The sequence below is a fragment of the Rhinolophus sinicus genome, linkage group LG07 (genome assembly GCF_036562045.2).
Source record: "Rhinolophus sinicus isolate RSC01 linkage group LG07, ASM3656204v1, whole genome shotgun sequence".
Lineage (NCBI taxonomy): Eukaryota > Metazoa > Chordata > Mammalia > Chiroptera > Rhinolophidae > Rhinolophus > Rhinolophus sinicus.
The window spans coordinates 55,287,276-55,313,905 of NC_133757.1; the positions used below are offsets into that span (position 1 = coordinate 55,287,276).

The 26,630-nt window shown below is 53.9% G+C and overlaps 1 protein-coding gene across 5 annotated transcripts in view; it reads left to right on the plus strand.

Moving 5' to 3' along the window:
• Nucleotides 1–26,630, plus strand: part of ZMIZ1 (zinc finger MIZ-type containing 1) — a 231,337-nt gene that overhangs the window by 130,689 nt on the left and 74,018 nt on the right. For all 5 annotated transcript variants that reach the window (XM_019749483.2, XM_019749486.2, XM_019749485.2 and 2 more), the window contains one exon: nt 6,706–6,811. In XM_019749483.2, coding sequence (XP_019605042.1) covers nt 6,706–6,811 — 106 coding nt within the window. The remainder of the gene's footprint in view (nt 1–6,705; nt 6,812–26,630) is intronic.

Here is a 26,630-nt window from a genome sequence, read left to right on the forward strand (position 1 = left end):
GACATTGGATCCATTCGCACAAGCAGCTGAGGACAGCAAGGGCATTCCAGATTCTAGGCACATGGAACGGCACATGCAAAGGCTGAGCCGTACACCAGAACCCAGAGAACTGAAATTAACTCAGTTTGATAAGGCTCTAGGATACATGCGTGGCAGAGGCCAAGGTCAGAGCTGGTGGCATGATTTGCCAGGCTTAGAAGCTTGGCAGCTGACAGCCACACGGAAGGAGCGTGAAGCTTGTGAGGGTCTCCAGCCACATGATCTGTATTCATAAGTGTGAAAACACCTCAGCATCCAGAGAGGGCAGCTGCTCAGAGGACCCTGAGTCAGTTTTGAAGGGAATGTGGGTAAACAGATTGCTAGGGAGCCTGGCTTCCCCACGGCTTGCATAGAAGGGGCCAGGATGGATGCCTAGCCAGGCAGGAACAATGGGTAAAGTCCAAGGGCACAGTGTTTCCTGTACTGCTGCCAGCAGGAGGGAGGCGGACGGCCCAGGGTGGTCCTGGCCTAAAGTGAAAGGAATGGCAACAACAACGTGGGCCATCATTACCAAGCTCGTCTTCTGTGCCTGACACTGAGCGTGGCCCACTGGACGTGCCTTCTCACTGAATCCTCACACCCACTCTGTGCAGCTGCTCCTGCATCTTCCCCACTTTATAGAGGAGGAAACTGAGACTTGTGACTGACGTCCCAAGGTTACACAGTCCATGAGAAGTAGACCTGGGATTCAAGCCGAGACCCATCTGCCTGTAGAAAGGATGCTCCTGGCCATTAGGGATGCCAGGCAGGGATAGAGCCAAGACCCTCCCAGGCTTCTCTATTTGTCCAAAGCCGGCACCATCTGGCCCCCATTGGGGCCACTGGGCCAAATCAGGCAGCCACCTGCATTGGCCAGCCCTCCTCATCCTTCAGTCCACTGGGCTCTCCCTCCCTCCCCAGCTCCCTTAATCCTCTTTGTGGGGATCCTGGTTCAGGCTAAGCCCTGTGGGCAGGGACAGATGTTACCAGAGGCCCCCTCACTCCCACCCCAGCTGCAGGCAGCCAGAAGTGAAGGAGAAGGTAGGGATCTCACACAACACATGGCTGACTCAGACAATGGCCCTCGCCAGGCTGGATGAGCAGCTGGGCATGAGATGATGACCAGTAACTGGCTCTGCCCTGGCCTTGTCGTTCATCTATTCATTCAACAGACATTCATTAAGTCCCTGCAGTGGGCCCGGCCCTGTGCTGGGCACCGCAGGGAATACACTGAGCACAATGGACCGCTCTCAAGCAGCTTACTTTCCAGTGGGGAGGCTGGCAGCAAACACCCTGCCCCCTCTCCAGGGTGTATGTCCTTACACCCCTTGAGAGGGTCAGGGTGGTGGTCAAGGAAAGTCTCCCGAGGCGGGAACCTCCAGCTGAGTCCCGAGTGGTAAAGAGTCAGCTAAGGGAGGAGGAGAGGAAAGGATCCTCTAAGCCCAAAGTGTGTAAACTGCGGCCCGCCATTTTTTATTGGCCCACAGCAAATTCCAAAAATATATTTAGTTTACTTAAATAAACCAGGTGAGGCAATACGTACTTCACCTCGAGTGAGTGGCCGGCTGTTTGTGTATTTTACCGCATATGGCCCTTGGTAAAAAACGTTGAAAAAAGTTTGGACACTCCTGCTCTAAGCAGAGGGAACTTCTAGTGCAAAGGCCCTGAGGCTTCATTTGTTCAAGGAACAGAGCACAGGAATGGGAGAGGGATATGAGATGAGGCTGAAGAGAGAAGCAGAAACCAGCTAAGACAGGGCCTGCAGAGCAAACGAGAAGAGTTTAGATATTTGAAGGGCAATGGGGAGCCTTTAAAAGGGTCTTAAGCAGGTGAGTGACGTGATATGATTTGTGTGAGGATAAGAGCTCTTAAGGGGAACATCCTTGGAGGGTCGGATGGAGGGATTGTGGGGTGCTCCCTGGAGGAGGAGGTCCAGGGAAGACCCTGTAGGATCTGACAGGACAGGGAGCAGGCTGTGGGTCCCAGGCCGGGGAAACTGGACAAAGGCACACTGCAGCTCTCCTGGGCCTCTCCTCATTACACCGCAGGTTAGGGCGTACCCATGGTTCAAGGGCCGGCTTTGCCCCCAGACCTTCTAGCCTGCTGCTTAGCCAGAAAGATGCCCTTGGTTCACTGGCCACAGCTGCAGAGACCCGAGTCTGACTATCAGTAGAACCAGTGGCAGGAAAAGGTGGAGTCATAGAAGACACCCTCAGTGCCCAAGGCACTTGCCTGGGCACTGTCACCTTGTATCCTTATGAAGACCCTGCAAGGTGGTCAGGAAAGGGATCATTACCCCTGTTTTACAAACAGGGCAACCCAGAGGGGGGCAGTTTGCTCTAGTCCCAGGCTGGTACACTGACTGCAGCCCCACCCCCCAGCCCCAGGGCCCTGCTGCCAGCCCTCCCCTCCCCGGGCATCCTTACTCCCCACCCTGCCCGTGGGGAGGGAGGTCAGCGTCCCCAGCGGCCTAGCCTGCGAGCCTTTCTAGCCCCCCAACACACGCCCCCCCCCCATCCAGGTGGCAGCCTGAGCACTCCAGGTTGCTGCAATCCCCTGGGTGATCTCTGGGAGCAAATTTCTCTGGATCCAGCTTACTTGGAGGATATAAATGAAAAACCACTTAGCCTCAGGCAGAAAATGGACACATGTGCCATACCAGCTTCTAAGCAGCTCGGACACAATTCGAGTAAGAGGCTCTGGACCCCCGGGCTGGGCCCTGGGGTGAAGAGCCCTTCAGGCCACTGCCAGACTCCTATCCCACCCTCCCCTTCACATCCTCTGCCCCCAGGATGCAGAAGTGCAGGAGCCCAGGGCACCACTTCCTCCTCAGGACCAGGTTTTTCCTGATGATGCTGGCGGCTCGCCCTGCTGGCCCCCTCCTTCAGCAGCAGAGCTGAGACCCCTCTCTGGTGTCCCCCTCACAGTCAAGCCTCCTGGACGTCCTCCCTCTTCCTTCTATAAGAAGGCTCAGGTGGTCAGAACACAGGAGAGGGGAGACAGAAGAGGAGAACAGAGACCAGTTAGCACATCAGCAGGGTCCTCATCTCTCCAGTGAGGAATTCCCCATGGCCTCAGAGCCTTCACTGCTGAAGCCCTGGGTGTACATTCACATACAGCACTCACTGAGCTGTGTGCCCAGTCCTGGCTGTCACCCTTGCAAGAAGGGCAGTTTGTACCCATTTCACTTATGAGTACACTGAGGCCCAGAGAAGTTAAGTCTTGAGTGAGATAGAACAGCTAGTAAGTGGCAGAATCAGAACCCAGTCTCATGCCTGACTCCAAAACAGCAGTAGCAGCCAGTGCAAATATCAGCCTACCCCTGCATTGAGATTGGTAGCAAAGGGAAATGACAGTTCTGCCCTAAGGGGTTAGGGTATAACCATGAGACAGAACTGGGACACATTGAACAGCCAGAGCCATTACACATAACCCTGGAAATGTAGGACAGCCTCGAACCTTTACAGGAGAAGAACCTGAAGTTCAGAGAGGTTAAGTAACTTGGCCTTAGGTTGCACAGTATAGGGTGGAACAGGATTAGAGGACAGGCCCACCATGCCTCCAGTTACCCTGACTATCAGTCAGAAAGGGCTGTGGGTCCAGCCCCCTGCCAGCAGCAGAAACTCCTTCTCTAGCATCTCCCAGACAGCCTGTCCTGCTTTCTGGCTAGTAGGCTCACCACTTTACACGGCAACAGACTCGTTTTATGGGACTAACGAACTTGCCATGTGACCTTGAGCGCGCCCCCCACTCTCACGTGTGGGCTTTAGTTTCCCTTTCTGTGGCATGACTGGCTGGGCTCCCTGACGTGTAGATCCCCCTGGGCCCCAGGGTCTAGGTCTCAAACAGCCAGGTCCTGCAGGTCAGACAGCCTGAGGAGCAGCGAGTCGGCGTGGCTGAGCTGGCTGGGCCTGGGCAGCCAGCAGAGGGCAGCAGCGCTGCAGCCGCTCACCTCCCGCCTTTATGGAAGAGGGGTCTTCCTACCCCCAAAAGACCTTCCTTGAGTGTACCATGCCCATTGCAGTAGGCACGTTACGTGTGCTGTTACTCTCTGAAACACAACAGGCTGCTCAGCTGAGCTCACCCTCCCCACCACTGTCAGTCAGACCCCACCGCACAGGACTTTGTTGGGGGTCCTCAGGCTGGGCCAGAGGAATCCAGGGGTAGACATGAGGCCCTGTAGGGTCACAGGGTCCAGCTTAGCCCACTCTGCCACACCTGTGCTGTGTGACCTTCCGCAAGGTCCCACCTTCTCTGGGCGTCAGCTTCCTTGTCAGTGAAAGGAGGCCGTTGGAGCCAATGAGTCTTCTAAATGCTGGTGCTCAGTGGACTTGGTGACAAACAGACACTCCCTGCGCCTCTGCGGGCCAGGCCCAGGCCTATAGGACAGCCCTTGTACCAGCACCAGTCCCCTCTTGCTCAATTTAACTCGTTGTTTTTTAAACCAGAGCAACAGGATTAGCCAGTATTGGCCAAACAGAGGGACCTTTGCCTTCCTGCCATCAGCCTAGGGCCTGAGGCTTCTCCAGGCCAGTTGGGAGTTATGGCCTTAAACCTTTGTGGGCTGAAAACGAGCCCGGACCCTGTGGCCCAGCTGCCTGGGCGCATCCCGGCCTCTCACGGACAAGCTTTGGAACCTGGGGCTGTTATGCATCCTGGGTTTCCTCGTCTATAAAACAGAGATACTAACACCCCCTCATGGAGCTGTTGTAAGAATTTGATGCTTCACTGCTTACAAAACATTTACTTAGCCTGTAGTACCTGGGAGCCAGCTTTCTCACTACACTGCTCACCCATTAGACGTTTCCCACATACAGCAGCCTCACTGATGCACCGGTTCAAACGGACTGTCTGTGCTTGCTTGAATCAGTCCACCCAAGTCTTTTCTACCAAAAGGGGAAGGCACCGTAGTCAGCATCTGAGTGAAAGGACCCTTCTGGAACCCTCTCCCTCGCTGTGGAGTGTCTGTCTGCCATAAAGAATTAGGGGCCTTAGTTTTTATGCTTGGACAGTGAGACTAGCAGTGAGGACACCCCCGCCCTGGCGTGGCCCAGAGACTCTGGAACACGGTGTTTGCGTGGCGTGGGGGTGCATGAGGACCACAGTACAGGGGCACATGGAGCCCGTGGGAACGAGGCCTGAGGGGAACAGGAGACGTCTGGGGCAGGGGCTCCTGTTTGTCCTAGAGAAGCTGAGTAAATGTTCTAACCTGAAAAGTCCCTTTTTCCTCCCTGCACAGGGGGTTCCCAGTGGATGGGGTGGGGGGGACCTGTCCCAAGAGGCTCTGGTAGCCCTGGAAGAGGTAGCCACTGGCTCCTTCCTGGTTCCCCATAGACGATGTCTGGGCTGCAAGTGTCTATATTTGTTATATGAGAGTGTTGGCCTAGATGAGTGGTTTTCCCACCCTTTTAAGGCCTAGAGACCTTATAATGAACCCCTAACTATAAAGCCGGTGATGGGGAACTATTCTAATGGCTACAGAGGCCAGAGGCTCCCTGAGGACCTCCAGCACCTCTGGAACAGGTGGTCTCTAGGGGCTTTCTCCGAAGACGAGCCCCACATCTGGGAGCACTCCTTGCCCAGTGAGCCATAACCGCCCCAGCTGCTTCCTGAAACGACTCCATTTTCCAAGGTCCTTCCTTCTTAATAAGGAAACCTAATTTGCCTGCTGTTAACGAGGAAGGCAGGCAGGAGGGAGCAGAGCTAGCAGTCTTGGGACACCTGGGAATGGGCTGGGAGGGAGCGAAGCCTGATGGCAGTGGGCCTACAGAACCATTCATGGGACCCAGGAGCACCCATTCCACACTGCACGCTGGGGGGACTGCCAACTCTCCCAGGCCCTTGCCTGTCCCCCTTCTGAGGCATAAGGAGATGGGTGGCACCTCCAGGGTCCAGGTACACAGCTGTTGGCCAGCCTCCACCGACACCCTTATGGAAGCCTCCTATGTGTGCCGACCCGGGCTTGGCGCAGAAGACAGACCCTAGGCCAAGCGTGAGAGCCCTGCACTTTCTGGGCTGGGGTCTGAGGGGCTGCATGGGTGCTTGGCCCAGAGCTGCGCACTGAGGAGCGTTAGGTGTATCCATCTGGGGAAGCCTCGGCAGTCCATTGGACAGCTCCATGGGAGCCGTGTGTCCTGTCAGTGCTTCTTACCTGCAGATACAGACTCAGGAGGGGCCAAGGCTCTGGGTGGGGCCCTCCTTGGAGTGGTGAGGGCAGTGAGTGCCCTACGATGGTGGGTGCAGGAGCTCTGAAGGACGGGGGCGAGGTGGTAGGCGTGGGAGACTTCCTGGGGGCCAGGGACTGCGAAAGGAGTCTGAAGAGCTGCTCTGGGGGAGCAGAGACCCTGGCCTGGCGCCTTCATCACATGTGCTACCTCGTCCCCAGCCAACTGCTGGAATATGGCCCAATTTGAGTCCTTGAAAGCAACAGGGCCTGAGCTTTGGGATCAGGCCCACCACCTCACTGGGAAACCCCTGAGAGTGGAGGCCGGGACCCCAGAGCTGTGTGTGGAAACGGGCCTTGTCAATTTTGCTGAGTGACTGAATGAGACACAGTTAGAGTCCCCGCTCTGCCTAATCCTGGGGACCTGCCTGGCTCGCCTGGAAAATGGGTACATCCACCGCTCTGGGCTCAGAGGCCGGGTGAGGGCAGTGACTCACCGCTGCTTTCTCCCCCCTTGCCCACAGGTGGTCAGTCGGGTGGCAGCACAGCAAGGGTTCGACTTGGACCTCGGCTACAGACTGTTGGCTGTGTGTGCCGCGAACAGAGACAAGTTCACTCCGAAGTCTGCCGGTAGGTGACCACTGAGGGCTCCACAGATGTCACTGGGAGGTGGGAGGGAAACCAGACTCGAACCCAGGGCTGTCGGCCACCCCTGTTGGCTGGTACCTCAGTTGGTCCAGGTGTGCTGTGAGCCTGCAGGGACAGCAGCTCATCCACCGGGCTCCAGAGCCCACAGGTGAGTCTTGTCCCTCGTCTCAGGAAGTATTCTTACCTGCAGGGCCACTTCAGGGCCAGCGAAGGGCCCAAGGCACACCACACCCCGACAACAGGCCATGCATCTGTCTCATTTTATTACCACAGTGATCCCTGCACATAAGCATTGGGGTCATTCCCACTTTATAGGTGAGGAAACTGAGGCTTAGAGAAGCTCGAGAGATTTCCTCAGGTCACACAGCTGGAAAGTGGCAGTGGAATGCAAGCCCACCCCTGTGCTCCATAGTCACCATTCTTAACCCTGACACTCCACGGTATTCACTGAAAAATGTTTTATTTAACATAAAAACAAATCCATACATTCAGAGTTCTAACAGCCTGCTCTGCATAGTATCCTTCATTGCAATTTTGTTGCTGAGTGAGACCTCATGGCCTCACATTAAACAGGCCATGGAAGGTGCCAGGCTGCAGTCTGTCCGTGAGGGTTTTATGCTCACTAAAGATAGAGTGGCACATTCCCCACCATCCTCATTGCTGAAGCAGAGGGTAAAGCAGTGTAAGCTTTAACTCTGACAGACCTGTCACAAGCCAGCCCTGTGACTTGGGGAGCACGTGGTTTCTGAGCCTCAGTTTATCTCCCTGGGAAAGCAGGAGTGACCATGAGACCTACCTTGCAGGGATCAGTGTAAGTTCTAGAAATACATACAGTGCCTACTAGCACAGTGGCTAGATGGTGACATGCTTTATCTGTCAGAACAATTCATTGAAAAAACAAAAACATCAGTTATTTCCTCCGTATAACAATAAAACAGACGTTTTCTCTGAATTCGTCTATCGGTTCTTTGGAGTATAGGTAGAAACAGCCTTAATGAAAATGTTTAACGGACACCTCACGGTATGTTTTCCTAAGTCTGCTCCACCCCTGATCCCTTGAATGTGGGCGTGGGCTCCCCTCCGCATGTGCTAGTGGTCTGTGCCCAGAGACCGTGGGGCACCAATAAACAGGCTGTGAGGGTCTTATTAGCCATTAGCTACTGCGCACTAGCTATGGCGTTCACCCGCTTGCCAGAACACGGTCTTGGAATCTCGCAAGTGATGTCTATTCCTGATGGAATCTGTAGTTTTCATAATAACTGAAGTCAATACAGTTTTGACAAGGTGAAAATTGCTCCTTATCCAGAAAACATCCACATCCGTGTCTCTGTTCAGCACCTGCTCTGTGCAGGCAGCTGGCCAGGGGTGGGGTACAGTGAGGAAAACAGACGGGCCCCACCTCGAGAAACCTACAGTCTGGAGCAGGGCTTGGCAGAATTTTTCTGTAAAGGGCCAGATAGTAAGTAGTTTAGGCCTTGTGAGCCGTAACAAAGCAACTATAGACAATCCGTAAGCAAACGAGTGTGGCTAGTTTCAATAACACCTTCTTTATGAAAGCAAGTGATAGGCTATAGTTTCCTGACCAGTGGTTTAGAGGGAGAGAAAACCATTGATCAAATAATCACAGAGACGTGTGTGTGTGTGTGTGTGAAAGCTGTGATAAGTGTCCTGAAGGAAAATTCAGGGATGCCGTGAGACCACCTGGGGGTGGGGAAGGCTTCCCTGAGACCCGAAATTTGAGTAAGAGTTGAGTAGGTAAAGAAAAGGAGGAAGAGCTTCTTCCCAGGTCAAGGGAACAGCCTGAGCAAAGGCCCCGAGGTAGAAGGAAGCATGGCTTTTGGCAGAACTAAAAGAAGGGCAGTGGTTCCAGAGCCCAGAGGCAGAAGTCAGCAGCAGTTAGACACACAGGGCCTGTCTTAAGGGTTGTGTCTTCGTCCGAAAGGTAATAAGAACATAGCTAAATTCTCATTCTGTGAAGATCAATCCAGCCACAAAAGAACAGATTGCGAGGGTTGTGGGGCGGGAGGCAGCGGCCATGTGGATGCAGGGAGCCGTCTGACAGATTGCTGGGAACCTCGGGACGAGGATGCCAGTGGCTGGGCCAGAAAGGCTTCCCTTCCTGTGGAGTGAAGTGAAGACAAAGGGATGAAGCTAGGGGATAGGTAAGAGGCCAAACCAAGAGGGGAAAGCATGGCCAGAGGGATGGGGGGAACACAGGAGAGTGGGCTGTCCCAGAAGGCCCAGCTCCTCCCCAGTGAGGGAGGAGAGGCTCAGGGCCTCGTGCAGACCCCCCCCCCCCAAGGGTCTTTCATTCCCCTGCTGGTATGTGCTGGGTGCTCTCCCATGTCTGTTGCAGTGCCCAGCTTTGAGCCACAGGGTATTATCTACATTTATAGTTGAGGACATTGAAGCTCAGAGAGGTCGTATGACTTGCCTGTTGTCACACATCTCGTCAATGATAGAGCTGGGACTTGAACTCATGGCCTGATTCCAGCCCTAAGGCTCTGCTCATTCCATCACAGCTGACTCTGGGGCTGGTCAGGGACCTAGATTTAGGAGGCCTCTATTCTTCTGGACCAAGATCTGGAAAGCTGCTCCATTGTAGAGAGCCCTTCATTTTGTGCAAGTCTCTACAGCATGGCCCTGCCCTCCTCTAAGTGGTATTTCTAGCATCACTTCTCCTGAAACAAGCGATTTGTTCTTTCCTTCATCTGCACCCCCTATTGTACACAGCTCTTTACAGTTTATAAAACCTTTTCCCCTGCATTGTGTCTATTAAGTCACATGATATGCCCTGGGCCCCTGAGGTGAATTCTCAGCATACCCATTCTGCAGATGAGAACACTGAGGCCCAGTCATGCCTTTGGCTTAGTTATCACTTAAAATTTCCTTATTAGGAGTCAAACCTTCATCAGTACTGACAGCAATGACTACCTTTCACAGACCACCTCCAACCCTCAAGAAGATGGGCCTTGCAGCTTTCAAAATACCCAAAATACCAGCCATCCGATACTTAGCCTGTCTTCTGGGAAGGCCTGGTGCCAGTCTGAAGGGGGTGGCTTCAGCTGCTGGTTTCATTGGGGATAAAGGGACTGCCAGGGGCAGGCTAGACCACGAGAGAGGTGGAGGCCACAGGGAGCAGAGCAATGACCCCAAGTTGCAGAGGCATCTCCAGCACTGGCTCCTGTGTGCCATGTTGCCCACCTCCTAGAGCTGTGGCCTCATCTGTAAAGAGGGATTATAATGCCAATTTCACAGGCTGCCTGTGAGGGTTTAATATGATTCCCTAATCAGGCAAGCAAGGGGCTCAGCTAATACCTGATGCACAGTGGGTGCCGAGAAAATATTAGTTTTCAGCCTTCCTTCTCTGTCTCTGTCTGTCTTTTCCCCAACATGGTTCCCAAATTCTCAAGGCACTTTCTGCCCCAGCAAAGCTGTTTCCCCTCTGCTCTCTTTCCTGAGTCTCTGTGGGCACAGGATCTACCATAACCCCACGTCTGGCTGCAGCTGTGAGGGTCCCTGTGGCCTCAGCTGTGTGTGTAGGGGCTACGCTGACCACAGCTGGACCTGCCAGGCCTCTCCCAGCCAGACCTCTGCATTCTACAACACGCTGTCCTCAGATTTCCTGCAGCCAGCCTGTGCTGCTTCTCCACCCTCCTGTCTTTCTGTCTCTGTCTGGGCTCCCACTCTGTCTGACTGGCTGGTGCAATTTGTACCCTCCCAGTCTCTCCCCCTGCTTTCTCTCTGAGGGTCTCTGATGTCATCTATCTGTCTGTCTGTCCTTCCCTTCCCTGCTGCCTCTCAGACTTTCTCCATGTGTGTGCGCGCACGCGCCCACATGCACGTACATGTCTGTGTGTGTGGTAGGGGGTGTGTCTGTGGGGGGGGTCCATGGGGGGGCTGTGTGCATGTCTGTGTGTGTGTGTTTCTGTGTGTGCGTCTCTCCTCGCCTGCCTCTCCCACCCCTTCTCCTACTTCATCTCCCTGTCTGTCTCTCTTGTCAGGAGGCCAGGTTGGGGCCAGATGAGGGCTGGTGGGATGAGATCATGCAGCAAAGAGCGGTGCTTTGTCAGGAGAGATGGCGGTGAGCTGGGCTGGGCTGTGCGTGCCAGCATTGGTGGGCTCTGGAGCAGGAGCTCAGGCCTGGGGGCAGTGCTGCTCAGGGTGTGTGTGTGTGTGTGTGAGAGAGAGAGAGAGAGAGAGAGAGAGAGAGAGAGAGAGAGAGCAGACGCTGCAGCAAACCGCCAAGTCAGGCGTCTCCACGTGGGCCCCTCGGATACCCAGCCCCCAGCTCTTTGTTCTGGTGCAGCCTTTAGCTGGATGCTCGCACACGAGAGTACAAGCTCACGCGCTCACGTGGGCAGGAGCCTCGTCATCGGAAGGTCCTTGGGGGCGACGCTGCTCCCTCCTCTGCCTTGGTGCAGAAGGTCACCTGCCTCATCCCCCAAGACCACGGCATGCCCACCCACCCCACTGCCACTGTGTGCCAGCCTGCAGCAACTTGGCAGGCAGTGCTGAAATGTCAGCCTCCTCGGCACCGAGCGGGCCCGTGCCTGCTGGCTACGTGAGCGCCAAGCACCAGGCAGTCGCCATGTCCAAGGTCCCCAAGAGCCCTCTACATGCCTCTGCTACTGTCCACGCTTGAAGGCCTCTGTGTCCCCTCAGCTGACCTCTGTAAGCAGCCCGGCGGCATGTTAAAATAATAGACTAGGGAATGTGAGAACCCAAGGGATGGGGAAGCTCAGGGCCCAGAGAAAAGGGGACCTGCCCCAGGTCACAACAAGGCAGGACAGAGCCCACACGAGAGCTTGGGGTGCCTGGTACCTGTCCTTGCACCCCTCCTATCCCCCTGAGGTAGCTCAGTGATGGCTCTGGGCTCTCGTCTGGGAGATGAGAGGCATGGGGCTGTTGGCAGAGTGGAAATGTGGAAAGAGCAGCAGGTACAGGCAGTGCCAGGGTGTCCTAGGGGCATCCTGGGAGAGGCGACCAGTAGGCATCTGGAGAAGGGACCAGAGAACTTAGGAGAGAGGTCAGGGCTGGAAGAGGAAGTCCCTGAAACCTCCGAGGGAGAGGAGACTAACCTTCCTTGGTGACGAGAGGAGGGTGAGCTGGATGTGGCCTAGAGATATCTGAGGTCCTACTGCTTACTGGTGTTTTAAAATGCAGATTAGTTGCCAACACTTGCTCTTGGGGAGATTGCACCTTTCAGTCAGATGCCTGGCTTCTTTTCATTGGGAACCTTTGGCGCAGGACTGACTGAAGGTGGCTGACCCCCACCCCACCCCCCATTGTCTTACATCCAAGCATTTCTCATAGTTTGAACCCCCCAACCCCAGGCCTTGTGGACTTGTGCGTTTCTGACCTCTGTTCTAAGCACACGCTCACATCCAAACACAGCAGCCTCAGCCCAGGACCAGGAGGGGAAGCCCAAGCAAAGTGGATCGCTTACTTTGTGTCAGGCAACATCTGCTTGGTCTGTTTCTCTGATGTGCTGACAGCCCCCGGAGGAGCTGACTGCAGACCCTGAGCAGGGGACTGAGGCATGGCCTGGGCCCCCAGCCAGCCAGGGATGTGAAGAATCAGGAATGTGATGGGGCGCCTGCCTTGCCCCTCCTGGTCTGGGGTCCACACAGGAGGGGCTCGGGAAGGGTTCAGTCCTGCTTTGCAGCCCTCAATCCCAGGGAGCCTTTAGAGCAACTTGTGCGGCAGTCCCAGGACTCACGGACAGACCCCACCCCCGGGCTGCTCTGTGGTGAGTGTCCCACCTCCATCAGAAGTTTGGGATGGGACCCAGGCATCAGAGTCCAGCCAGGTCATTTCACCGCCTCTAACTTAAGCAGAAGGCAGGTCCCTCTGTCTTTGAAAACAATCCCTCCTGCTCCCACCTGGCTGAATGGGGTCTCTCAGACCTCCAAGGTGGTGGGGACATTCCTGGCCTCCTGTCTCGACCCTCACACCTTCCCCATGGCCTCTCTCCGCCCCTCTCTGCCTTTGCCCACCCCAGGGCCTGCAGGCGCCTTCCTGTCACCATCACCGGAGAGGACAAATGGCCTCATTCAGGGACACCCTGCCAGATCTGTCTCTCTAAGACAAAGCTGTGAGCAGCTCTGCGTGAAAAACGGCTTGCGGCTGCCCAGCGAGCGGGCGGGATTGGTGGGTGCAAATTGCAGGGGATTTGTTAAAGCCTGCCGGCTCCCCCAGAGACAGTGAGCAGGCGGGCCCTCGCCCTTGAAATGCCAGGCTGCCTGGCTGGGCGCCTTGTCAAGGCCAGGACAGACTTCCTCCTGCATACCAGCCCCCACCCCCTCATCTGAGCTCAGCAGAGCTGAGAAGTGGGGGAGGGACTCGCCTCCCTCCCTCCTGCTCGGGCCTCTGCACTCCAGGTCAGGTCCTACTCTGGAAAGGGCTCTGGGTTTCATCACTAGGCCTCTGGGAACCGACTGACGGTCAGCCCTGTTTAATGGATGAAACCTGTTCACACACTCACCTCCCACGTATTCACTACTGTGGGAGAGCCCACTGGGGCTCTTAACAGCTTGCCCATTTTATAGAGGAGGAAACAGGCACCAAAAGAGAAGACACAGAGCCAGATTGCATGGCTTCCTGGGCTAGAAGCAGGACTTGCACCTCTAGATGGTAATATCTGGACCACAGGGAGCCATCCCCCTTCTGAGTGACCCTGAGTGAGTAGGTGGGGTCGGAGGTCCTGGGCCAGTGGCCCCTGGCTCTCCTCTCCTCCCCTCCCCCAGCTCCCTGAGGGCTAAAGCCTGGGATCCACTGGCCTCACTTTGCTCTTAGAGGAAAAGAACAGTGGAGAAGAGCCCACGTGACAGGGTTTGTGGACACAGCGTTCCCAGGCTGAGGAATTGGGGGGAGGGGTGGCTATGATGGTCCCTGGGGTGTCCAGTGAACAGTGAGGAGGGCGCAGTGCCATGGAAGAATGAGAGAGGGCAGATTTAGAAACAGCTAAAAGGCCCTGGAAAAGGGAGCTGAGTATTTCAGTGGCCACTCTACAGCTGTTGAAAACAAACTCTCCCAAGAATTATTACTGTATGGAAGTGCTTATGACATAATATGTTTTAGAAGGGTAACAAAATAGTATGTTCACTATGACCTCAACCAGGTGCAAAAACAAAACATATATTTATTTAGGCACAGGAAACAGAAAACAGGGAATATACCAAAATGTCACTTAAAAGTAATGACTCTCTCTCTGGGGGGGGGGGGTGACTGTTTCTGCAGGCAGCACGGATTCTGTTTTTAAGCAGAAGCAGAGAAGGTCGTTGTGGGTTGTTTTGGAGTTTGGCTGGAGTGGCAGGGGTGGTGTGAGACAAGAGCGCCCCTGTGTCCAGGCCAGCTCAGCAGTTTTCCCAGCGTAGCCCTCTCTGGTTCCCTGAGAGCCCCTGGGGGGCAGGCCTCTGCTGGTGGGGAGGCTATTCTTCCTGCCTCCCTGTCTTCTGCGGGATTAGCTCATCATGGGCTCCCCCACAGAGCCCGGCTGTGCAAGGACATCGCTGCCTCAGTCCCAGCTGGTAGATATCTGCTTTCCAGGCCTGTCCCAACTGATGAGGAGGGGATGTGAGGATTAGCGTATCAGCCCGGGGCAGTAGGGCCTGGGGCCAGGACGCTGCGAGGCGGTACAGAACCCTCCCAGGGTAAGGCTGCTTGGCGTACCTGGAGCTTGGGACTCCTTGCCCAGGCCACACGATCGGGGCAGGGGTCTGCGAGATGTGGGAAGGCATCGAGGAGGCTTGGGAAAGCCAGGCTGCGGGAGGAGCCTCAGTGAAATGATGTGTCTGTGTTTGGGTTCCCCCAGATGCAGTCCCTGCAACAAAGATTCCAGTGCAAGTGACTTTTTTAGAAGCATGCCAGAAAGCACTGGTAGGAAAGCAGGGAAATGAGACAGGGAAGGGAAAGAGGTTGATGAAAAGTGTATTGTTAAGCAAGTTACCTGCTGTGGGCACCTGCGGGGAGCTCTGAGAGAGAGTAGACCATGTCCTCAGCGTGAGAGGCAAGGACAAGGCTGTATTTATTCAGCATCTGGCATCCAGTGTTGGTTGAGGGCTGCTTGGGACCAGGGCATGGGAACACCCCATAGCACTTGCCTGGGTGAAAGCCGCCAGCAGTCACGTTGCACTCGGTAAGCAGAGGGCAGGGCGTGTGGTGAGGCACACACAGTGCCTGCTACAGATGCTCTCCCAGGGTCAGACATTTGCATCCCCGCCTCATCATCCCTGCCATGTTCTGGTCCCACTCATATTATGATCACATTCATCATATTGTTCCTCGTTCGTTATGACTTCAAGGTAGGAATTTTAAAAGGCAACTTTGTATCTTAGGTCACTACCATAACTTGCAGACCAGTTTCTCTTGCCACATTTAGAAACTAACTGTCAAAATAAAGACAACAGAGGCCCCCCAGTGTCTGGGTTTAGCTACAGGTGCCTATTCCATGAGCTCTTCGCCAGTTAAAAAGGGTGATGGCTTTAGGAAACTGAGACTTCCCTCCTTGAAATAACAACATCCAAACATGGGAAGAAAGCTGACGTGACATTGGTTTTCTCACAGGTCCCACGACCACCTAAGCCATCTCAGGGGCCACATCCCCTAACCTACACTTGAAGGTGCCTCAGTCAAAGAGGACGGACCGATGAGACCATGGGGGGTTGGCTGCCACCCTCTACCGCCATCTCCCCTGGGCAGGTCTAGCATCAATTTCTTCCCCAGTCCAATGCATCTACACCATTTCTTTACCTTCACGGACACAGAAAGACTGGTCTTGGACGTGAGAATACCTCTCAAAAAACACTGAAAAGGAATTTTCAGGGCAAGGAATGATTAGCATCTTGTGCCAGGCCCACTCTGCACTCAGCATGGGGGCTACAAATGCGTATAAATGCACCACACACAGTCCCTGCTCCTAGGGTTTGAAATAAATGAATGCCCCCTTTCTGTAAGGGACAAATGACAGTAATCTTACTCCACACAAATACAGCCCTTCATGGCCATCCGTGTCCCAGGCGCATGAGATTCCCAAGGCAGGCTGGTTCCCATTTAAAGAAAAGGAGACCACGGCTTTTTTTTTTAAGGGGAGCCCCCCCCCCCCAGCTGACAACCTCTGGGGAGATGCAGAGCCACAGGGTTAGAGCCCTCTAGCCACCCAGGTTGTCACCCTACAGCCTGGGTGCTGCCTTCTGCCTCCCAGCCCAAAGGTGCGTCCAAGACCGAGGTCCTGCCCAAACAGTTCCCACCAGCCCAGGGTGCCCTGAAGATGTCATGACTGCCCCTGAGAAGTCAATAAAGCCATTGGCAGCAATTAATTCTGCAGAGCAAAGAGCCAGGTAAGAAGATTAAGAAAACCAGAGCTTTGGTTTAAGATGGAGCTTAGCATTCTCACCCCCAGAGGAGGGATTTTGGGGGATTCTCAGGTGTAAGCATGAAATGGAGCAGGAACCTGGCAGAAAGTGGTTCTGGAACTTTAAAAGCAAGCATTGCCAGCCACAGCCTTGTAAATACCTTCTGGGTTAGACAGACAGACAGGAATTAACAATGTGCAGGTTACCAGCAATCTTGCCTATTTCGACTTACAGGGCAGAGCAGGGCACCGGGATTAAGAAAAATTCTGCTGATGAAAGCGGATACATGGTCAGCATTTTTTCAGGAACCGGTACCATGAGGAGCATCTGTGAACTCACTTACCCACATGATGATTCCAGACCCATCTCCCCCCTTCCCACACATGAGGAAACCGGTGTTTAGGAGGATTGAGTACTTTGATCAAGGCCACTTGGCTACAAAGAGCCGGAATTGTGATTCTAACAAGAATGTCTGACCCTGAAACCTAAGCTGCCCCTTATTCTCTTTGAGCAAGTTGAAAAGAAGTCCTGGGAAAGGCCCAAGAGCTTGTCAAAAGCACCTGAATTGCTTGTAGGTGGCGACATTAAGTACAGTATTTGACCATGATTTGTCCTTGGTAGGTTAAACACCCACCCATCCTCGAGCTCATTCAACACTCTAGAGTCCCATGGACGGTGAGTAGCAGAGCCTGGCCCAAAGTAAGCATTCAGTACATGTCAGCTGTTATTGCCAAAATTTCCCGGTCGGCCCCAATTTCAAATATATTTTCTAGAAACCATTCAGCTATTTCATAGAAGCAGCAGTTAAAAGCTTGCCTGGGTGTGACTCCTACCCAGCCTCCACTCACCAGCTGTTTGACCTTGGAAAAATCATTTTACCTCTGTGCCCCAGTTGCCTCATTTGATAAAAGGAGATGGTAATAATAATGCCTACATCATAGGCATAAGTGAGTTAACATATATAGAGGCGTAGAATAAGGCCTGGCGTATAGTGTGCTGTAGACATGGTAGCAATCTTATTCCCGTATATGGGCATTCACACTTCCTTAGGACGCCTCTCATACCTGGAGGTAGCTAAAAACCCTGTCTGTGCCTGACCCTGTGTGGTGGTTTGTGTTCTGGGATAATGTGGAACCTCTGTGTACAGGTAGGGCCAAGGTAAATGCCAACCACATTCACCTCCCAGTGAGTAGATAAGTAGAATCCTATTAACTCAGGTTGGGGAATGGCCCCTTCCTAAGGCTCCAGGGTCAGAAGCCCATAGCTGTCTTCAAGACGGCCAAGGCTTACATAGGATTAGGAGTGCATCTCCTTTCCCCCAAGCAAAGTAGGCTCCGTTTCAATGAGGGAATGGAGAGCAGAGAGCTGAGGAAGGCTGGACGGGGCCAGCAGGACCCTGTCTGTCTTGGGCTGGGGGAGTTTGAGGGCCTCTGTCTCACCAAGTCTCCCAGCAACCCTTTCCAGAATTCTTTGAAGAGAGACAATAACGTTTAAAGTGCCGTCTGTTGGGCTCCTGCTTTATTCCAGGCACTATGCTGGCTGTTACGAACATCAGCACTCATCCTCACAATGGCCCAGCCCATTGTATAGATTGGTAAACTGACAACAAAAGAGATTTATTAACTTGCCAAAAGTAACTCAAATCCTTTGTGCAACAAGGCAAGGGATGAGTGGATAGATGGGTCTGAATGGATGGCTACTTGCACAGCTGAGACCAAAGAGGAGAAGGAAAGAAGAAAGAATGAGGGAGGGAGGGTGTGGACCAGGATGAAAGGGCCTTCCCCCATTGCAAGTACTTGTTCCTTCTTCTGGAAACTGTGGGTCTCAGCCTGCAGGCCCCAGCCCTCCCGGGCGCCACACTTCAGTGGCCCTCGAAGCAGATCCAGCGAGCTGCTGGTACAGGGTTGGCCTCAGGACATGTGCAACTGAGATCTGGACACCAGAGTGGGGACAGCATGGGACAGGGGTCCAAGCTCAAGCTTCAGGATCAGGCTGACACAGGCTCAGCTCGACTCTACCACTGCCATGCCATGTGTGACCCCAGCCTCTCATGAAATGATAAGTACAAAGTACTTAACACAAAGGGCTCCATGCATAATTGTGCTGATGCTCACGTCCTGCCTTGTAGTACAGGTTCTGAAACCTACTTGCTGTGTGACTTTTTGCAAATCACTCTAAGCTTGGGGTCCAACAGATCTAGAATCCCAGTCTCCTGGCTGGAGAGGCAGCAGTTCCATTTCCATGGCAACCCAGCTGCCTCTCAAGGGACCATCTGGATCACGTCACCCTCGCAAGGTGCTGCCCAGGCAACCAGGTGTTTGTGTTTGTGGAAGCTCTGCAAGGTGGTCATTCCCCTCACTGGAGACAGGGTGGTGGCCGGGCAGGTGGCTGCCCGGAAGTATGGCCACAGAGGCCATGCCTGCCCTTGCTGTTCCTGGGCTCAGACAGAAACAGACCCCAGTCTGGCCAATGACTTTCCTTGAGGAGCGATTAACAGTTGCTTCATTATATTCCCAGGCACATTTCCCAGCTTGTTGAGGCTGGCCAGGTGGAAAATGGTGCCTGGGGCTGGACTCCGTAGGGAATTCCAAAGGTTCCAGTCTCACCTGTTTGGGATGAAGAGCCACTATTGTCTCTAGCAGGAAACAGGAATTATTAGGATTAGGAGTCTGCCTTTCAAACAGGCACATAACTATAACAGCAAAGACTCAGTGCAAAGGATAAACTATGTCACCGTTTCAACAATGGTGCGTGGACACCTGTTTATATGCAGACGTGGTGGTTGGCACTTAGGAAACCCTAGAGATTGCCTGTACCCTTAGGAGCTCACAGACCGGGATGTGCTTAGGAAACACACAGAGTCAACAGACCTACACCAGCAAAGAGGGGAGCTGAAGAAGAAGGGAACCCCCTGGAGGCCAGCTACTTCCACCCGGAAGCTCCCAACCCAGAGAGGGTTGGAAAAATAAGGGACAGTTCAGCCATAGCCCTTGCTCTGCCATCACTTCGCTTAGGGGACCCCCTTGACTTTTACAGCTGCCCACAAGAGAGAGCTCTGTCCCCTTTTTCAGATGGGAAGACTGAGGCAACAGCAACATGAAGTTCATGCCCAGGGTCTGGGCTGGGCAGAGATCAGAACTGGGTCCCTCTGTCCCCACAGTGCACCCTGTAGGGGGAAACTGCTGTCCTGTGGGCTGTCTGGGGAGACTCCGTTTCCTAGAAGCCTGAAGCCTCTCTAAGCTGAGTGAAATAATCCTCTGCCTCTCTGTCCTTCTGTCTTTTCCTGTCCTCCCCTCTCTCCCTCTCCCTGCTTCTCTCCTCCCTCCCCCTTCCCTCTTTTCCTCTCTCTCCCTCTCTCCCCCTCCCTCTCTTTTCTTCTCTCTCCTGCTCTCTACTTCATTGCCATTGTCTCCCCTTTCCCCTTGGGACTGCAGCTCCATGCACCACTGGTCCCAGCTGGCTGCAGCTCAGCTCTGCCCTAGAGTCACCTGCAGACTCTCGCCCTAGGCCTCCGGCTCACTGTCCACGTATGCCCTGTCCTGCACCAGCCCAGGCCTGGACTGTGCCCCACAAATGGCTGCTGTTGTTTCCTGCTGCCCCCTCCTAAGCACCCTCAGCCGAGGAAGTGACATAATTGCATATATTGCCATTTCCTCCAGGCGTGTGGTCTTGAGCCTACTCTCAGATGTGTGCCCCAGATGTTTAGAATCACTTCCTTCCAATTAAGCCTCTGCGTCTGCGGTGGGGGGCGGGGGGGGGGGTGGAGAGGTAAGGGGCCCCTGTGTGAAGGGCCCAAGTCTGCAGACAGGGCTTGGGAGAGAGAAAATGGGAACCTCCCTCCCCATGCACAGACGGTGGGGAAATGGGTGTGCTGCTGTGCTGCTGTGCTCTAGGGAAGCGAGCCTCTGGGAAGTGTGGCCAGACATCCAGTCCGCTTCATGAGCCACAGTGGAAGTGAGCCTCCTGGGTAGTCTCCAAGGAGAGATTGGTGGGGACACTCCCTGGGGACAGGGCTTTTGCATCTGGTTCTTTGCCTCCCACCATAAATGGGGAGAAAACTGGGGGAGGAGAAAAACAAAAGAGGAGGAGATAGGCGCTGCCCCCTCTAAAGAGAGAGGACTGGGAGTGCAGGGGGCCCCACAGGTCAGGGTCTGTTTCCTCTGAGGCGCTCGTGTCCTGGGCCCGCCAGGGCTAAGCTTTGGGGTCTTGGGGGCCCTCCCTGTGCAGAAAAGGCTGCCTTAGCTCCTTGTCACAGACCCCTCATGTGCACCCAGCCAGTAGGTGGCACAAGGAGCTGTGGCACCCAGGCGGAAGACACAGGTGGGTCTAGGCGATGGGAGAGCCCAGCGCTCCCAACATGGCAACCAATGCACAAGGGACCACCTGAGGCTGTGAGACCCATGCCCAGACCTACCAGGGCTTCCAATTCTGCAAGAAATCTTCTGAGGTTTTTATTGTTTTCCCCACCTCTTATTTAAGACCCAGTGCTGGCCAGTCCAGCTACGACTGAGGGCTGGCTCTCAGGTGGCCAGGGGAGGCATAGGACTTAAATCATTGAGGACCAAGGTGGCGATAGATGGACCCATGAGTTATAGGAGGAGGAAGGGTCAGTCTGTAGAGTGCATGGGACTGTGGGGTCTTCACCGAATACAGAAAGAGGTCTCAGGCCATGTCAGCAGGGGCACTGGTACTGAGGTGTACCTGAATTTAACTGGGGTGGCAGGGGGTGGGGGACAAGACCCTTTGAGGTATAGAAATCACCCACGTGGTGAGTGTCCAGCCACGGAGGTAGGCCACTCGGGGCTTACATCCTGCTCTCCTGCTTTCAAGTTGTGTGACTTTCGGTAACTGACATCACCCCTCTGAGCTTTAACTGTAGTAGCATCAGGAAATGGGGTTAACCATACCTCCCCCCAGGTTGTTTGTATTGAGGATTAGATGGGGTGATGGGGGGAGAAGCCGTGCCCTCCAGTGTTGTGAAAACTTGGTATCCATTTGCCACATCCCAGCCACTGAGGCAAAACTGGCAGATGAGAGGACGCTCCCCCCAAAATCTCAGCTGTGAGGAGAGAAGGCTGGGCTGGGGAGGAGGATACTGTGTGCTCGAGAGGAGAGGGGAAGCAGGAGGACAGTGTACTTTTAGAGAACATGAGGTATATAATAATATAAATAATAAGTGTATATAGTAGTATTGCTTTTATTGCCACTATTACTCTCAGAGTGCAGAGGGTCTTTGGGGATCACCTGGTCCAATCCCCTATTTTCATCTGAGAGGAGACTGACTCAGAGAGAGAAAGAGAGAGCAGTAGCCCTCATCATACCAGGAGTGGGGGTGAAGTGATATAATACTTACCACTAATACTCTTCCCATTACCACTGCTAGTACTAGTACTCCCAGAAGTGCTACTATTACTGTTAATACTACCGTTATTAATATTACCAGGCTAAACTTCTAATGCTACCATTACTGTAACTATACTGAATCAACTAACGAGTTCACTTGTACTGAGTCCTTACCATGTTCCAGACAATGGGCAAAATACTACATATACGTCCTCTCCTTTCATCTTTACAAAAGTCTTTTAAAAAACTGAGACCCAGAGAGGTTGATTACTGGCTCAAAGCCACACAGTTAGCAAGTGGCAGGGCTAGAATTAGAGCCAGGCATGCACAGTTGGGTACCGGTCAGACTGCCTCCCAAAAGGAAGTGGAGAGGCTTGACAAGCCCTGAGTCCTGGATGAATGGAGGCCTATTGCATCCCGGGAGCAGGGCTGCCTTGTGAACTGGCCCACTGGGCAGCTGCTTTTGTGGGGGGATCTCATCATCTCTGTCCTGCCTTGTCTCATGAGCCCTGAAATTCTACTATTTACAGGATTCTCTGGATTAAAGTACTTGCCCCTCTGTAAGTTATCCTCATTCGTTCGCTCCGTCAGTGAAGGATGGCAGTGAGGGGTGGTGAGGGCAGGTCCCAGACTCTGGCACGCCTGGCTTCCAGCTCTGGCTTGTTGCAAGCAGGGTGACCCTGGTCCTGTCCCTTCACCTCCCCACGGTGGGATCTCGTATCTGAAGCTCCGGCTCAGGGCCTCACACAGTGGACCTGCCGTCCATTCGTCCTGGAGGCCAGTGTGTCCAGCGGGTGTGCCTGCCCTGCAGCATCACTCTAGCTCTCCTGGGACACTGAGGGACTCCTGGCACAGCAAGGAGATACCCTGCACCCCAAGGCCCAGGCCAGTGATGGCAGGAAACCAATAGACCGTGTCTGGAAAAGACCCAAGATTTAGAGGTTATTCAGCCACTGATTCGGCCAACTTGTACTGAGCTCCATAGTGCCCTGGACCCAGGCTGGATGCTGGACACAGAATGAGTGAGGCGGATGTGGCCATCGCCCTGCAGGAGCGCCAGGGTTGGTGGAGGGGACAGACTGGGAATAAACACCCTCCGCCGATGATGTCATCACTGTGATAGGTTCAACAAAGGACAAGCGGAGGGGATCAGGAGCCTGGGAACTTAGAGAAGTCTTTCTTGAGGAAATGACCTGAGTAGGAAGCCTCCAAGGAGAAAATCTGCCCAGAGAGGAGGCAGAGAAAGGCATTCCAGGCAGAGGGAGCAGCATGTGCAAAGGCCCCAGGCACAGAAGGAATGGGGGTTTCAATGTCCTCGCTCCTTCTGACGTGGTGTGCCTGTGTAAGACGCTTCTCTCTGAGCTTGTTTCCTCCCCTGTAGAATGGGGACCGTGCCACCTGCCTCCCAAGGTTCCCGGCAGCCAGGAAGTTAAGGGATCGAAGGTCCTTGTCCCTCAGCACTGCCTCCCTGAGTGCCGAGGGAATCTGGAGGCTGCCTCTGGGCTCCTGGCTTCCAACCACCGTCAACCCGAGGCCTCTGTCAGTACTGGTTGTTCCTCAGTGCAATTAGGTAATTAGGCCAAATTCAATTACACACCACACTCCCAGGTCTGTCTGGGGCCCGAGGGGGTGTGAGCTCCCCTTGCTGAGGGGGAGCAGCAGGAGTGTTGGATTGGTTCCCAGGGCTGCACCTTCCTACCATGCATCCTAGAATACTGCCTGCATCCCAGATGAGGAAACTGAGGCGGGGTAAAGGCAGTGTTGCTTGTCCCCAAACCATAGCATCCTCAGGGCTATGAGCCCCAAGGCTGACTTTTTTCCTTCCTCAAGGGCCCTGACCTAGGCTGCTGGCCCGTGGCTTGCCCTGCCTCTCAGATTCATCAGGGATGTCTGGTTCCTCATCCCCCTGGAAAGGGGCCCAGACTGGTGGAATGTGGGATTCAGCTTGCCTACCACCCTTGGATTTGTAGCAGTTTCCCTTCCCGGCTGCAAGCTGGCACCCAACCACTGTTCAACTCTTTGATTGGCAAGTGAGTTTTGGGGGAGAATACACCTCTAGTAAATTTGGACAAATCAGAGATTATAAATGCCTTTAAGGAACTTGCTGGAGGCATCCAAACAGCAGCAACCGAAGTTGAGGGTAGCAGAAGTGCCCTTGTAGAGACCATGCATGAGATTTCCAGGGCTTTGAATGCCAATCTAAGGAACTCAAACTTGAACTTGATTCTGACAGCACTGGAGAGTCATGGAAGGTTTTAGACAAGGGAGTGACATGGTCAGATTTGCCTCTTAGGAAGCCGGAGCAGATAGAGGGACCTAGGAGCCAGAGGCAGAGAACACACTTTGGAGGCTATTCCAGGTATCCAGACCAGAGACTGCTGGGGTGGAATTGTGCCTCGTAGAGAGAAGGAGATGGACGGTGAGTCTCTGGTGGTGCCGTTGCCCACGTCCTGCTCAGGCTGCCCACAGGCCAGGCCTTGGAAGCTCAGTTGGGTGCTTGATTCTCAAGTTATTGGCTCTGAAGATGGTGCACAGCGTCTTTCCGGAGGAAAAAGTCTTAACTTTGGATTCATTTAATTTGAAAATGAAAGTGGTTTTATGGGGTGCTTATTTCTTATCACAAAAGTAATACATACTTATTGTAAACAATTCAGGCATACAGAAAATTCTAAAGAAAGTAAAAAGTAGCTGAAATCCCACTACCATGGGGATAATAGCTAGATGAAGAACCACTATTTAACAAATATTTGTTGAGCACCTACTATGTGCCAGGTACAGAGCCACCATGGATTTGACAGTGATCAAAACAGACAAAAGCCCTGCTCTTACGGAGCTCACAGTGTACCAAAAATGACAGGCCTACAGATCCGCTGCCAAGAAATTTACAGAAATGGGACCATGACTGGCCCCACTACGTTGGACCTAGCTTCTTTGTCTCAAGAGGATTATGTATATCGTAGGCATTTTGCCTGGCCTGCTGTGGCCTCAATAGGAAATCAGTGGAGGTCAGTTCAGTAATGACACTTCTTGGGGCCTTGTCAGCCAGGCTTGGGGAGACCAGTGCCCCCAATGGCAGAGAGAGATCCAGCTTCTGCACTTGATATTTTCACTGGGTGGGGAAGCTGCGGCCCAGACAGAGGCAGTGACCGGCCCAGACAGAGGCAGTGACCTGGTCTTGGTCACACCGCAAGCCCCAAGTCTCTCTCCCAGGCAGCGTCTATCTCATTTGGAGACGTGGCCTCTGGGCGGAGGAGTAGGGGCTGTTCCTACCTGCCAAGCACAGCTCTGCAAATCCTGATTTCAACATCAGGCCTCCCACTCCTTGCCCTGCCCTGGCGGCCACTTTGGATTTTCCCCAGACAGACATTCCGATGTGGCCTGTCTGCTCACGTCCGGGGCCCCAGGGGATGAGGGACACCTGGGACCACACTGGGGAGTGAAGGAAGGAAGCCACCAGATCCCTGGGCCGCCATGGGTGGGGAACAAGGGGCTGGAAGGGAGCAAGCACTTGAGAGAATGTTGTCTGACACAGGACAGTCAGGAGAGAGGGGAGGGGAGTGTAGCAGGTGATAAAGGATTCTTTGTGAACTTTAATGGGCTTGGGAAGTTCATAAAACTGCTATACTGCTGCCCAGAACACACTGAGGGGATTGCACATACTTCTCAACCACCCTTCCTCTCCTCTTACCTATCTCATAGCACCCCAAAGCAAAAAGGGCCTCAGCAGCCATAAGCCTACCAGTGTGGGATTCCCTCTGCGACTCTCTGTCCTCAGCTTACACACCTTGGGTGACAAGGTGCTCACTACCACCCCTGGGCAACCCTGACTATCAGAAACTCCTTCCTTCTTTTGAGACCACATCAGATGCCCCCCTCCATCTTCCGGCTGTCTGACTCCCACTGTGGATCGGGAAAGAAGCTGAAAGGTCCAGGGTCTGACCCCCAGCCTCCCTGTGAGGAGGAAGAGGAACAGAGTAGGGCGGAATCCCACCAGCTCATAGCAAGAGGCAGTTGATGGGCATGAGCCCTTCAGAATAGTAAGCCCTCGTATCTGTCTAGCACTTTACGGTTTGGAGAACCTGTCTGTGACACTACAGTCGGTGGGAACACAGCCCTGGGAGAGAGGGAACAAGCCAGGAGTTCTGGATCTAGTCCTGGCTGTACCACTAGTTTGCTGTGTGACAGGAGGAAGCCCGGTCCCTCTCTGACCCTCAGTTTCTTCACTTAAAAATTCAGAATAGGGCCTCATTACTCCAAAGCTAAATGAGTGAATGGTTCCAAATGGGTAAGTAGAGGCTCTAAGAAAAGGGGCTGGACATAGCAGGCCATGCAGGATTGGGGGCCCACTGGGGTCAGATGGTTGCTGGGGCAGCCTGCATTCCGCCCTGCCAGGCCCCCCAGCCTTGGGCTAGAGTTTGTGGGGCCTTAAATTCTCCTCCTGCCTGAACCCCATTTCTTGCTCTGCAAAGTAGATAGCATCCTTCCGGGGCCTGCGTGAGCCTTTGTCTGAGGAGCGTCAGGAGTGTGTATCGGCTGCCCCAGCCCAGACAGGGGGGTGTGCTGCACAGCCAGGCCGGCAGACAGACAGACAGCTTCAACAGGAAGGGAAATTGCCTTTCCAACTGCAGGGAGCTTATGTCAGTCCAACCCTGGGGCTGTCCGGAAGCCCAGTGTCAAAGCTGTGTCCTGGGAGAAGCAATAAAACCCCAAGACTGCTGAGGCACGGACATTCGAGCTGCCTTGGCCGTCCCTTCCCTTCAAAGGAGACTCCAGAAATCAATGGGAAAAGATTCATTAGAGGCTGGGTGGTGAGCTCCCTACCACCTCCGGCAGCCCCTTTGTTAGCAAGCCTGAGCTTCCTGTCTGAGCAGGCTGCCTCCACTGAGAAACAACCCAGGTTCTTCCAGACAACAGGTCAGGACCTCATCCCTGGGGGGCAAGCGGGGGTGGGGGGGAGCAGGGCACCACAGACCCTACTGTTCACTCATTCATTTCTTGGCTTCCTCACTCATTTAGGCTGTTGGTCCTTGTTTCATTCACATAGCAAATGTCATGCATCTGCCTGACATATTTTAGATACTGTCGCTTATAATACATACAAA